The 14,660-nt window shown below is 55.5% G+C and overlaps 1 protein-coding gene across 1 annotated transcript in view; it reads right to left on the bottom strand.

Annotated features, from left to right (window-relative positions):
* spaca6 (sperm acrosome associated 6) overlaps positions 1-14,660 on the bottom strand; it is an 80,558-nt gene that overhangs the window by 44,562 nt on the left and 21,336 nt on the right. Inside the window, exons 2-3 of the mRNA XM_072470186.1 lie at positions 9,762-9,845; positions 5,584-5,652 (exon numbers count right to left, since the gene is read on the bottom strand). Of these exons, the coding sequence (XP_072326287.1) occupies positions 5,584-5,652; positions 9,762-9,845 (153 nt within the window). The remainder of the gene's footprint in view (positions 1-5,583; positions 5,653-9,761; positions 9,846-14,660) is intronic.

Here is a 14,660-nt window from a genome sequence, read left to right as displayed (position 1 = left end):
ACCAACCACTCCAGCACCGCCCTCGCCCGGAAGGTGCGGAGGATTCGGCATCTTCTGGGCGGCCCGACGCCGGAGTGGTTCATGCCACTCCTTGGCGCCGGTACGGCCTGCCCCGCCGGATACTGGAGAATCCTGGCCTGGTGAGAGTAAGTTCCACATTCTCCCAACTCCCCGTGGGAGCAGGGGCGGGATTCTCCAACCCACTGTCGGGTCGGAGAATCGCGGGGGGCTGGCGGAATCCCGCACCTGCCGGTTGCCGAATTCTCCGGCACCGGATTTTCGGGCGGGGTGGGAATCGCGCCGCGCCGGTTGGCGCCGGTTGACCCCCCCCCCCCCCCCCCCCGCGATTCTCCAGCCCGGATGGGCCGAAGTCCCGCTGCTGGAATGCCTGTCCCGCCGACGAGAATCAAACCACCTCTCTTACCGGCGGGACAAGGCAGCGCGGGCGGGCTCCGGGGTCCTGGGGGGTGCCCCCACGGTGCTACCACGGTGGCCTGGCCCACGATCGGGCCCACCGTTCCGTGGGCGGGCCTGTGCCTTGGGGGCACTCTTTTCCTTCCGCCTTCGCCATGATCTCCACCATGGCGGAGACAGAAGAGACCCCCTCCACTGCGCATGCGCGGGGATGCCGTGAGCGGCCGCTAACGCTCCCGCGCATGCGCCGCCCGGAGATGTCATTTCCGCGCCAGCTGGCGAGGCACCAAAGGCCTTTCCCGCCAGCTAGCGGGGCGGAAATCCGTCCGGCGCCGACCTAGCCCCTCAATGTGGGGGCTCGGCCCCCAAAGATGCGGAGCATTCCGCACCTTTGGGGCGGCGCGATGCCCGTCTGATTTGCGCCGTCGGCGGACATCGCGCCGTTTCCAGAGAATTTCGCCCAAGGTTAGGGCTCGGCCGCTCAAGATGCTGAGGATTCCGCACCTTTTGGGCTGCGCGATGCCGGACTGATTCGCGCCGGTCGACGGACATCGCGCCGATTGCGGAGCATTTTGCCCCAGGTTCCACGGGCGAAATTCTCCTACCCGCCCCGCCACATTTCTGCTCCGACCGGCCGGCGGGAGTGTCCGTAACACCGGCCGGTCAATGGGGTTTCCCATTGTGGGGCAGCCCCACGCTGTCGGGAAACCCCCGGGCGCCGGCAAAACGGAGACTCCCGCCGGCGGAGAATGACGCCCCACATTCTCCCCACTCCCCGTGGGAGTAAGTTTCACATTCTCCCCATTCCCCTTGGGAGCAGGGGCGAAATTCTCAGGTATCGGCGCGATGGCCGCCGACCGGTGCCTAAAACGGTTGGGCATCGCGCCTCCCCAAAGGTGCGGAATCCTCCGCACCTTGGGGGGCCCAGCCCTAACCTTGAGGGGCTAGGCCCGCGGCGGACTGATATCCGCCCCGCCAGCTGGCGGAAAAGGCCTTTGGTGCCCCGCCAGCTGGTGCGGAAATGACATTGCCGGGCGGCGCATGCGCGGGAGCGTTAGCGGCCGCTCACGGCATCCCCGCGCATGCGCTGTGGAGGGAGTCTCTTCCGCTTCCGCCATGGTGGAGACCGTGGCGAAGGCAGAAGGAAAAGAGTGCCCCCACGGCACGGGCCCACCCATGGATCGGTGGGCCCCGATCGCGGGCCAGGCCACCGTGGGGGCACCCCCCGGGGCCAGATCGCCCCGTGCCCCCCCCAGACCCCTGGAGCCCGCCAGCGCCATTGTGTCCCGCCGGTAAGAGAGGTGGTTTAATCCACGCCGGCGGGACAGGCATCCTAGCAGCGGGACTTCGGCCCATTCGGGCCGGAGAATAGCGGGGGTGGGGGGGGCTGCCAACCGGCGCGGTGCGATTCCCGCACCCGCCGAATCTCCGGTGCCGGAGAATTCAGCAACAGGCGGGGGCGGGATTCACGCCAGCCCCCGGCGATTCTCCGACCCGGCGGGGGGTCGGGGAATCTCGCCCCATGTCACCAGTCCTGGCCCCACACCGAAGGGACATGTCTGCAGACTCACTGGAGGGGGCACCCTGCCCCCAACGCTAGCGCAGGCTACAATCTCACGAATACACAAAAAAGATAAAGACCTGACGGAATGTGGATCATACAGACCCATTTCACTGCTGAACGTGGATGTGAAAATACTCGCAAATGTCCTGGCCAAAAAGCTGGAGGGCTGCGTACCAGAGGTGGTCGCAGAGGACCAAACCAGCTTTGTCAAGGGTAGGCAGCTCACAGTGAACATCAGGCGGCTGCTGAATGCGACAATGACAAAAGTGAGACATTCCCAGTGAACCCAAAAGGGGGAGGGACAGAGCTGAAGGGGCTCCTGTTCAAAACGGCCCAGAACAGATTCCGTTACCTGGGGATTCAAATCATAGATCATAGAATTTACAGTGCAGAAGGAGGCCATTCGGCTCATCGAGTCTGCACCGGCTCTTGGAAAGAGCACCCTACCCAATGCCCACACCTCCATCCTATCCCCATAACCCAGTAACCCCACCCAACACTTAAGGGCAATTTTGGACACTAAGGGCAATTTTAGCATGGCTAATCCCCCTAACCTGCACATCTTTGGACTGTGGGAGGAAACCGGAGCACCCGGAGGAAACCCACGCACACACGGGGAGGATGTGCAGACTCCGCACCGACAGTGACCCAAGCCGGAATCGAACCTGGGACCTTGGAGCTGTGAAGCAACTGTGCTACCCACAATGCTACCGTGCTGCCCACTGGGGGGCAGAGACAAACAGCCAAAAACAGGACACAGATCACAAGTGGAACCTGACCAGCCTGGTGGAGGAAGTAAGAAAAGACCTTCAACGGTGGGGCTCATTCCCACTCTCCATGGCGGGAAGAGTGCAGACGATCAAGATGAACGTACTGCCAAGGTTCCTCTTCCTGTTTAGATCCATCCCGATCTTCATCCCCAAGGCCTATTTCCAAAACATGGACAGGCTAATCATGGCGTTTGTGTGGGGAGGGCAAGAACCCGAGAATTCCCAAACCGACACTGCAAAGAGGGAAAGTCAGAGGGGGCCTGGCTCTACCGAACCTATAATACTACCACTGGGCAGCAACGGCAGAAAATGTGAGGGGATGGGTACAAGAACTCGACACAGATTGGGTAAAAATGGAGGAGGCATCCTGTAAAGGAACAACCCTCCGGGCCCTGACAACAGCAGCACTCCCATCCTCCTCAACAAGGTACACAACGAGCCCAGTGGTAGCGGCCACGCTGAGAACGTGGAACCAACTGAGACAGCACTTCGGGATAACCCAAATGTCTCTGATGGCCCCCATCTGCGGCAATCACAGATTCCCCCCAGCCATGCTAGATACCACCTTCAAAAGATGGAGATGGGGCGGGGGCACACCAACGGTCGGGGACTTCTACGTAGGGCGCAGACTGGCAACACTGGACGAACTGACGAGGCAGCACGGTAGCATAGTGGTTAGCACAATTGCTTCACAGCTCCAGGTCTCAGGTTCGATTCCCCACTGGGTCACTGTCTGTGTGGAGTCTGCACATCCTCCCCGTGTGTGCGTGGGTTTCCTCCGGGTGCTCCGGTTTCCTCCCACAGTCCAAAGATGTGCAGGTTAGGTGGATTAGCCATGCTAAATGGCCCTTAATGTCAAAAATTGCCCTTAGTGTTGGGTGAAGTTACTGGGTTATGGGGATGGGGTGGGAGTGTGGGCTTGGGTGGGGTGCTCTTTCCAAGAGCCGGTGCAGACTCGATGGGCCGAATGGCCTCCTTCTGCACTGTAAATTCTATGAAATTTACGCTAAATATCTGTGAAGTGGAAACTAGCAAGAGGACAGGAATTGAGACACCTCCAAATAAAGTACTTCCTCCGCAAAGAGACAGTTGGGTACCCCGGGGTCCCAGAAAGCACACTACTAGAGGACCTGATAGGCAGAAGCAGCGTGAAGGGAGGGCTATGTGGGAAAATATATGGACAGCTACTGGACAGGGCCCGAACACCACCGGACGGGAGCAGACAAAAATGGGAGGACGAACTGGGGACAGAGGTAGGATGGGGACTCTGGAGCGAAGCACTGAGCAGGGTGAGCTCCACCTCCTCCTGCGCAAGGCTCAGCCTAATGCAGCTCAAAGTGGTGCACAGAGCGCACCTGATCAGAACCCGAATGAGCAGGTTCTTCCCGGAGGTGGAGGACAAATGTGAGCGGTACCACAGGGGCCCGGTCAACCACACCCACATGTTTTGGGTTTGCCCCAAGCTTGCTGGTTTCTGGACAGCCTTCTCCGAGGCACTGTCCAAGGTTGTGGGGGTGAGGGTGAAGCCATGCCCAATAGTGGCAATCTTCTGGGTATCGGAGCAGCCAGAGCTACACATGGGGAAGGGGGCCACGCCCTTGCTTTCGCTTCCCTAATCGCACGCCGGAGAATCCTGCTCGGCTGGCGATTGGCAGCACCACCCAAAGCTGCAGACTGGCTCGCTGATCTCTCGGAATTTCTCCACCTGGAGAAGATTAAGTACGCCACCCGAGGGTCAGTGGAAGGCTTCCTGGATACTTGGGGCAGTTCGTCGGCCTGTTCCAAAACCTGTTCGAGGCCAGCAGAAGGAAGGGGGGAAATCATAGACCGATCCAGAGGGCAGCAAAATGTACGTACAGTTAGTGAAATGAAAGACAAAACAAACCACTCTGTAAAATAAAGCAAATTAGTGCGGCAGGAAAAATGTAATATATATAAGTAACAACTGTTTATAAATATGAGAAAAGCCAATGGAAAGGTTTTCAAAAAAAAAAAATATATATCATGTGGCTTCAGGGATTCTGAGAGTTAGGAGTTGGAAGGCAGCTGGAAGAGTGCCCGGCATAGGAGCAGTTGTACTTGAGAAGTCTATTAGTTATAGATAGCATAGTTTAATATTGAAACCTTCTACTTTAGGAATGTGAACAAATCTTAGCTAGTAGTGTAATTAAATTTATAGTTTTGTTCATTAACAAAGCTTTGTGTTCTTTATTCAACACTACGCATTCAAGATGTCTTATTATGCTCTAGGCGTAGCCATAAGCGGCTTCCTTGTGGTGCACTTGACAAAGGAAGGTTCAGACGTGGAGATAACTTCAACACGTTTATTAAACTATTTACACTTCTCCTTCTCGGGTTCGCCACTACTGTTAATCCTTCTATAGCTACTCAGACTGACTAACCAGTCTGCTACAAACCACGTGGTGGATGTAATATTGAATCAACCCTGTGTCTCTACTCACTGACTGTCTCCACTGGAAAGAGGCAGATCATGTGTGTGGTGTCCTTTATATATGGGTTGGTGTAATGCCCTCCTGTGGTCGTGTCACCTCTGTGTGTATCGTGAATGTGCATTGGTCGTGTCCTATCTAACTGACCTATTGGTTGAGTGTGTGTCTGATGTCTCTGGTGCTCCCTCTAGTGTATAGCTAGTCTACATGTATTTACATTAACCCCTTGTGTATTTACAGTGATACACATCACCACACAAGACATCCAGGTAAAGTAAAATAGAGAACACATCATGGTCTAATTAAGGGACATGGAGCACTGTGCAGGAGAGGAGATCAGGATGGGAAGAACGGTCGAATATAAAAGAACAGGAACAGAATAAACCTTCTTTCAGACGATATACTTTGTGCAGAATTTCCTGCTCCACCTTGTCCAGGAGACTTGCGTAAGATTCTAGGATCAATAAACACATGGAGATTTGAGGAAAGTACTGGATACTGTATACCTCTTGGAGAAATAGAGAGATGGCATTAGTTTCTAAATATGCAACAGGTTAAAATAAATAACTCTCCAGTTACAAAATGACTGCAGTTCAGCTCACAGCTCAGCCTCTGTAACGCCGCTTCATTTTGCTCTGACCCCACACCCAGGCTGAAGCAATGAACCAGAGTGAACATGGATCAGTTGCCAGGCTCACATAATCACACACAGGACAATTGATGATGGCAGAGAGCCACCCATGGGATGGACTGATTGGACGGCTGTAGCTGGGGGCTGGCACCTCAGGGTGGGACAAATGGCCTCCTCCTGTGCGATATTGTCCCCGGATCCTAAGAGGCTGCATTTTTGCCATAGAATCAGGAGCAGTTCTCGAATGAGGGAAGAATGGGCTGCCACTCACTGGATTACGGAGGAATAATAGGTGATAACAGTGAAATGTGTAAAATTATTCGAGGTATTGACAGGGCCGGTGCTGGGTGGCTGTTTCTGCCCCCTCACTCACATACACTCTCACATACGCACACTCATACACACACACACTCACACATACTCATTCACACACTCACCAACACTCATACACACTCACACACACATACAGTCTTACACATAGTCACACTCAGACAGACACTCACACAAGCATACACTCACTCACACACACTCGCACATACTCACACTCACACCAATACACACTCACATGCACTCACATACTTACACACAATCACACACTCTCACACACCCATGCTCAAACAGTCACTCATACTCGCTAACATACACTCACTCAGACACACTCACTTACACTCACACTCATATACTCTCATAAACACTCAAACACAGACACACTTTCATACTCACACATACTCTCACTCAAATACAGATTCACACACATGCTCACACAGACACTCACTCTCACACACATACTCACACTAGCACACTCAAATGCACACATGCACAGAGACACACACACACTCACACTCTCACACTCAGACACAGACTCACACACATTCTCATCCTCTCACACACACATTGACACAGACACACACTCTCAAACACACACACTGACACACATACACACTCTCACACACACTCACAATATGCTCACACACACCCTCAAACACAAATACACACATGCACACAAACGCTTTCATGCACACTCACACACATATGCTCACACACACATATGCCCTCAAACACACATATGCTCACACACACACATGTTTACATACTGACAACACGCACACATAAGCTCACACATACACTTATACACACATTCACACCCACACCCACATGCTCACACACACACACACTCACTCACACACTCACACATGCACACTCACACAGTCAGACATAGATATGTACACACACTCACACCTACACACACTCATACATACACACGGGGCTGGATTCTCCGTTTTCGGGACTATGTCCCCACGCCATCGTGAAAACTGTGGGGCGGGATTCCCTGACCCCCCACTGGGCTGGAGAATCGCCGGGGGGTGGTGTGAATCCCGCTGCCGCCGGCTGCCGAATTCTCCGGCACCGTGGTTTGGCGGGGGCGGGAATCGCGGCGCGCTGGTCGGCGATCGCTGGCAGCGGCACCCCACCCCCCGTCGATTCACCGGCCTGCGATGGGCCGAGCGTCCGCCCGTTTTAGGCCGGTCCCGCCGGCGTAAATTAGACCGGGGGCGAGATTCTCCGACCCCCCGCCGGGTCGGAGAATCGCCAGGGGCTGGCGTGAATCCCGCCCCCGCCGGTTGCCGAATTCTCCGGCACCGGAGATTCGGCGGTGGTGGGAATCGCGCCGCGCCGGGTGGCGGGTTTCCCCCGCGATTCTCCGGCCCGGATGGGATCTGGCCCCGGGGGGTGCCCCCACGGTGGCCTGGCCCGCGATCGGGGCCCACGGATCCGCGGGCGGGCCTGTGCCGTGGGGGCACTCTTTTTCTTCCGCCTTCGCCACGGTCTCCACCATGGCGGAGGCGGAAGAGACTCCCTCCACTGCGCATGCGCGGGAATGCCGTGAGCGGCCGCTAACCCTCCCGCGCATGCGCCGCCCGGAGATGTCATTTCCGCGCCAGCTGGCGGGGCACCAAAGGCCTTTTCCGCCAGCTGGCGGGGCGGAAATTAGTCCGGCGTGGGCCTAGCCCATCAAGGTTGGGGCTCGGCCCCCCAAGATGCGGAGGATTCCGCACCTTTGGGGTGGCGTGATGCCCGACTGATTTGCGCCGTTTTTGGCGCCGATTGGCGGACATCGCGCCGATACCGGAGAATTTCGCCCCTGGTACTTACCGGCAGGACCTGGCTCTGTGGGCGGCCTCCGGGGTCCTCAGGGGGCGCGGGGGGATCTGGCCCCGGGGGGGGTACCCCCACGGTTGCCTGGCCCGCGACGGGGGCCCACGGATCCATGGGCGGGCCTGTGCCATGGGGGTACTCTTTCCCTCCGCACCGGCTGCTGTGGACCTCCGCCATGGCCGGTGCGGAGACGAACCCCCCTGCGCATGCGCTGGGATGACGCCAGCACACACTGGCACTCCCGCGCATGCGCCAACTCACGCTGGCCGGCAGAGGCCCTTTGGCGCTGGTGCCGGCCTAGCCCCTGAAGATGCAGAGGACCTTCCGGGCGGCCCGACGCTTGTGTGGTTCGCGCCAATGCTCGGCGCCAGGAGCGCCCGCCCCGCCGGGTAGGGGAGAATCCGGCCCCTGTCTTTTACACCAGGAAAACTGGTGTCAAAAGGCCACAGATTCACCATCTTGCAGGGGGCTAGCAGGCAGCTGTTGTGGAGCTCGCAGCTCCAGCTGCCGATACGGACCCCGCACTTCCGGGTCAGAGGCCGTGCATGCGCATGGCGGCAGCTTCCAACGGTCCACAAGGAGTAGGGAAAATGTGGGCTCGCTCCCACAGGGAGTGGGAAGAATGTGGGAATTGCTCCCACAGGGAGTGCGGAGAATGTGGGACTCACTCCCACAGGGAGTGGGGAGAATGTGGGACTCACTCCCACAGGGAGTGGGGAGAATGTGGGACTCGCTCCCACAGGGAATGGGGAAAATGTGGGACTCATTCCCACAGAGAGTGGGGAGAATGTGGAACCGTCTCCCACAGGGAGTGGGGAGAATGTGGGACTCACTCCCACAAGGAGTGGGGAGAATGTGTGAGTAATTACCACAGGGAGTGGGGAGAATGTGGAACCGGCTCCCACAGGGAGTGGGGAGAATGTGGAACCGGCTCCCACAGGGGGTTGGGAGAATGTGGGACTCACTCCCACAGGGAGTGGGGAGAATGTGGGACTCACTCCCACAGGGAGTGGGGAGAATGTGGAACTGGCTCCCACAGGGAGTGGGGAGAATATGGGACACATTCCCTCAAACACACACATGCAGTCACTCACATATGCTCACACACACATACACACACTGACTCACATATGCTCACACACACATACACTCACACACATGTATATGCTCACACACTCTTTGCATACACCTGCTCACACAGATATACATTCATACACACACATACTCTCACACACACACACACACACATATACACTCATACGACACTCACTCACAAACACACATATGTTCACTCATATGCTCACACACACATACACTCACACAAGCATGCACACATGCTCAAACACACAACACATACTGACCCTGATTGGCTTCCAAGTGCTTTGAGACATCCTGGGCGTCATTTTCCGCCGGCGGGAGTCTCCGTTCTGCCGGCGCTCGGGGGTTTCCCGACGGCGTGGGGCTGCCCCACAATGGGAAACCCCATTGACCGGCCGGTGTTACGGAGACTCCCGCCAGCCGGTCGGCGCAGAAATGTGGCGGGGCGGGTAGGAGAATTTCGCCCCCTGAGATTGCAAAGGGCCCAAGTTCCGCCTTCTCTTAATCACTCGGATTGCCCTTCAGGTCATTCAGCCCATCACGTATCCCCCTGACCACCACCACCCCACCTCTCCGCCGGCTCCATTTCCCCTCTATTTCCAAGGACATTCCTCTCAGGAATGTTCTACTCAATCGCAGGCAAGAAGTGAACGAAGGAGAGAAATCCCGCTGCATACCTGCTGGCATGAGGCTGCGTCTTTTCTTGATAAAATCCAACGCTTTTTTGTAAATTGATTTCAGCTTTTTGTACTCTGTCTGTGCTGCCAAATTACAATAAAACAAAAAGACACGGGTTAGCATTGGTGGCCAGCGGGGTTGGATGAAGATCGCGATGTGTCAGGGACCCTGTGGCTCAGTCCCGGAGCACAAGGAGCCCCAGGCTCTGTGTTCACTCAGTACTGGCTCTGCTAGCTAGTTACACGGCACAAGTGGTCGAAACATTACGAGGGGCAAGGATATGGCCCCACTGGCTTAAATAGATCAGTGATTGAGCTGTGCAGAATAATTACACCACTGATGATCCCATAACGTAGAGGTTGGAACGGTCAGGAAACAATGAATAGGCCGAGGGTCTTTTCCCTAGATAAGTGAAGGCTGAGGGGGACGACCTGATTGGAAAGGGGTTTCGATAGTGTCGATGTGGAGAAGACTTTTCTCTTGTGTCGAGTAGAGAGACCGGGGCCATCAATATGCAACAGTAATTTAAAAATCTAATGGGGAATTCAGGATAAACTTCTTTACCCAGATGGTGGGGTGAATGTAGGACGCACTCCCACAAGGAGTGGGGAGAATGTGGGACTCACACCCACAGAGAGTGGGGAGAATGTAGGGCTCTCTCCCACAGGGAGTGGGGTGAATGTGGGACTCGCTCCCACAGGGAGTGGGGTGAATGTGGGACTCACTCCCACAGGGAGTGGGGAGAATGTAGGGCTCTCTCCCACAGGGAGTGGGGTGAATGTGGGACTCGCTCCCACAGGGAGTGGGGTGAATGTGGGACTCACTCCCACAGAGAGTGGGCTGAATGCAGGACTTGCTCTCACAGCGAGTGGGGTGAATGTAGAACTCGCTCCCACAGGGAGGGGGGTGAATGTGGGACTTGCTCCCACAGAGAGTGGGGAGAATGTGGGACTCACTCCCACAGGGAGTGGGGAGAATGTGGGACTCACTCCCACAGAGAGTGGGGTGAATGCAGGACTTGCTCTCACAGGGAGTGGGGAGAATGTGGGACTCACTCCCACAGGGAGTGGGGTGAATGTAGAACTCGGGGTGAAATTCTCCCGAAACGGCGCGATGTATGCCGACTGGCGCCCAAAACGGCGCCAATCAGACGGGCATCGCGCCGCCCCAATGGTGCGGAATGCTCCGCATCTTTGGGGGCCAAGCCCCAACATTGAGGGGCTAGGCCGATGCCGGAGGAATTTCCGCCCCGCCAGCTGGCGGAAACGGCCTTTGTTGCCCCGCCAGCTGGCGCGGAAATGACATCTCCGGGCGGCGCATGCGTGGGAGCGTCAGCGGCCGCTGACAGTTTCCCGCGCATGCGCAGTGGAGGGAGTCTCTTCCGCCTCCGCCATGGTGGAGACCGTGGCGGAGGCGGAAGGGAAAGAGTGCCCCCATGGCACAGGCCCGCCTGCGGATCGGTGGGCCCCGATCGTGGGCCAGGCCACCATGGGGGCATCCCCCGGGGCCAGATCGCCCCGCACCCCCCCCCCCCCCCAGGACCCCGGAGCCCACCCACGCTGCCTTGTCCCGCCGTTCAAAAGGTGGTTTAATCCACGCAGGCGGGACAGGCAATTTATCGGCGGGACTTCGGCCCATCCGGGCCGGAGAATCGAGCGGGGGAGGCCCGCCAACCGGCGTGGCGCGATTCCCGCCCCCGCCGAATCTTAGGTGCCGGAGACGTCGGCAACCGGCGGGGGGCGGGATTCACGGCAGCCCCCGGCAATTTTCCGACCCGGCGGGGGGGTCGGAGAATGACGCCCTCGGTCCCACAGGGAGTGGGGAGAATGTGGGACTCGGTCCCACAGGGAGTGGGGAGAATGTGGGACTCGTTCCGACAGAGAGTGGGGAGAATGTGGGATTCGGTCCCACAGAGAGTCCGGAGAATGTGGGACTCGCTCCCACACAGAGTGGGGAGAATGTGGGACTCGGTCCCACAGGGAGTGGGGTGAATGTAGAACTCGCTCCCACAGGGAGGGGGGTGAATGTGGGACTTGCTCCCACAGAGAGTGGGGAGAATGTGGGACTCACTCCCACAGGGAGTAGGGAGAATGTGGGACTCGCTACCACAGAGAGTGCGGAGAATGTGGGACTCACTCCCACAGGGAGTAGGGAGAATGTGGGACTCACTCCCACAGGGAGTGGGGAGAATGTGGGACTCACTCCCACAGGGAGTGGGGAGAATGTGGGACTCACTCCCACAGGGAGTAGGGAGAATGTGGGACTCGCTACCACAGAGAGTGCGGAGAATGTGGGACTCGCTCCCACAGGGAGTGGGGAGAATGTGGGAGGTCGGAGAATTCCTCAAAATGTTCCTTCAACCTTCCAAGAGACTTAACACCTTTAACAGAATCACATCAGGTTAAAGGCTTTACTATTATGAGTTTAAATCACCCAAAAGATCCAGAGATAGTCTTTCATGGCAGAGATCCAGCAAACACAGACACTCCCAACCTCTTTTCAAATTGCAAAACTTCCAAAATGGCTGATCTAAAGCCCAGCTCCACCCACTCTCTGAAATCACTATTTTCTTAAAGGTACATTGCTTAAACATCCATGTCTTAAAGGTAGTCTCACATGACACCTCCCCCCCCAAGAAAAAAAAAACCCCATCAACTTCAAGATGGTTTCATTTTTCACTTTTGCACCATCCACTAAGAAATGCACACATTAAATATACATTTTCATTTAAAGAAAACAACACACTCAAACAGGTATAATAATATAGTCCATTTTCCTTTGTTCTTCTTTCTCCAACCGAAAACCTTCTCGATTGACAGTCTCTTTGAACGAGAAAGTCTCTGCACGATCCATCCATTCCTCTACGCCTCGGCATGTCTCTTTAGAAACAGGGGCGAGATTCTCTGACCCCCCCGCCAGGTCGGAGAATCGCCGGGGGCTGGCGTGAATCCCGCCCCCGCCAGTTGCCGAATTCTCCAGCACCGGATATTCAGCGGGGGCGGGAATCGCGCTGCGCCGGTTGGCGGGCCACCCCCCCCCCGCGATTCTCCGGCCCAGATGGGCCGAAGTCCCACTGCTAAAATGCCTGTCCCGCCAGCGTAGATTAAACCCTTAAATCACCTACCTTACCGGCGGGACAAGGCGACGCGGGCGGGTGCCGGGGTCCTGGGGGGGGGCGCGGGGTTATCTGGCCCCGGGGGGTTGCCCCCACGGTGGCCTGACCCGCGATCGGGGCCCACCGATCCTCGGGCGGGCCTGTGCCGTGGGGGCACTCTTTTTCTTCCGCCTTCGCCACGGTCTCCACCATGGCGGAGGCGGAAGAGACTCTCTCCACTGCGCATGCGCGGGAATGCCGTCAGCGGCCGCTAGCGCTCCCGCGCATGCGCCGCCCGGAGATGTCATTTCCGCGCCAGCTGGTGGGGCACCAAAGGCCTTTTCCGCCAGCTGGCGGGGCGGAAATTAGTCCGGCGCGGGCCGAGCCCCTTAAGGTTGGGGCTCGGCCCCCCAAGATGCGGAGCATTCCGCACCTTTGGGGCGGCGTGATGCCCGACTGATTTGCGCCGTTTTGGGCGCCAGTCGGCGGATATCGCGCCGATGCCAGAGAATTTCGCCCCAGATACTTTAGTGCAATCTGACCACAGAGTCCCTTGCAATTCTCCAATAGCGGAACATTGGTGATCACAGCTTTCAGGCAGTCAAATGCCTGTTGAAAGTCCGCTGTCCATTGAAATTTTTTAGATTTCTTTAGCAATCCATCAGTGGAGTAATCACACCACAAAGCTTTTGCACAAAGGTTCAATCAAATTCATTCATGTTAAGAAATCGCATTGCCTCCCTTCGTCTTGAGGGTATCGAAAACTCCTCAAGGAAAGTGATTCGGGCTTCTCCAAATTCACTTTCGGCTAGGTTCATCACCAAACCCGCCACCTGAAGTCGATCGAAGAACTCTATACGATGTTTTAAATGTTCTTTCCATGTCAGGAAGTTGGAAATAAAAGCAGATTGTCCCACTTTCTGAATGCAATCCTCCAAACAAAAATAGGATAAGAATCTGTTCTTGTAACCGCATTAACCTTTCTATAGTCCACACACAACCGTCGGGTACCATCTGGTATAGGTACCATCACTGTGGGTTAGCTCCATTGGCTGCAACCCACTTCAATTATGCCATTTACTCTCAATCTCTTTGTTAACCTATGCCAATTTTAAAGGATTAAGTCTACATGGATGTTATTTGATAGGAACAGCATTTCCCACATCCACATCATGTATAGCCATTTTAGTACTTCCCAATTTATCTCTACAAACTTGCCCATGTGATATCAATAATTCTTTCAGGTCAGTTTGTTTTTCCTCTGGAAGGTAACTTAACAATTCATCCCACTTTTTAAGAAAATCCTCATTTTCCAACTTAATTTGAGGTATGTCAAATTCACAGTCATCTGGATTTGAGTTTGAATCATTAAAACCTCCTTTTTCTCTCCTTCCCTTTCAAAGTATCTTTTAAGCATATTCACATGACACACTCGGTGAGTCTTCCTTCTATCTGGTGTTTTTACCACATAATTCACCTCACTTAATTTCCTTTCAATCTGATATGGTCCACATAACCTAGCTTTTAAAGGCTCACCTACCACTGGTAACAACACTAAAACTTTATCCCCACTGGCAAAACTACGACCTTTGGATTTCTTGCCTGCTACTCGTTTCATCACATTTTGTGCAACTTTCAAATGTTGTCTAGCCAATTCACCTGCTCTATTTAATCGTTCCCTAAAATTTGACACGTAATCCAATAGTGTAATTTCCGATTTCTCACCCACCAATTTTTCCTTAATCAATTTCAGTGGTCCTCTTACCTCATGACCAAAAATTAGTTCAAAAGGACTAAATTTGGT

The sequence above is a fragment of the Scyliorhinus torazame genome, chromosome 12 (genome assembly GCF_047496885.1).
Source record: "Scyliorhinus torazame isolate Kashiwa2021f chromosome 12, sScyTor2.1, whole genome shotgun sequence".
NCBI lineage: Eukaryota > Metazoa > Chordata > Chondrichthyes > Carcharhiniformes > Scyliorhinidae > Scyliorhinus > Scyliorhinus torazame.
Note: the sequence above shows the minus strand (reverse complement) of the source record. Positions and strands in the feature narration are given on the sequence as shown.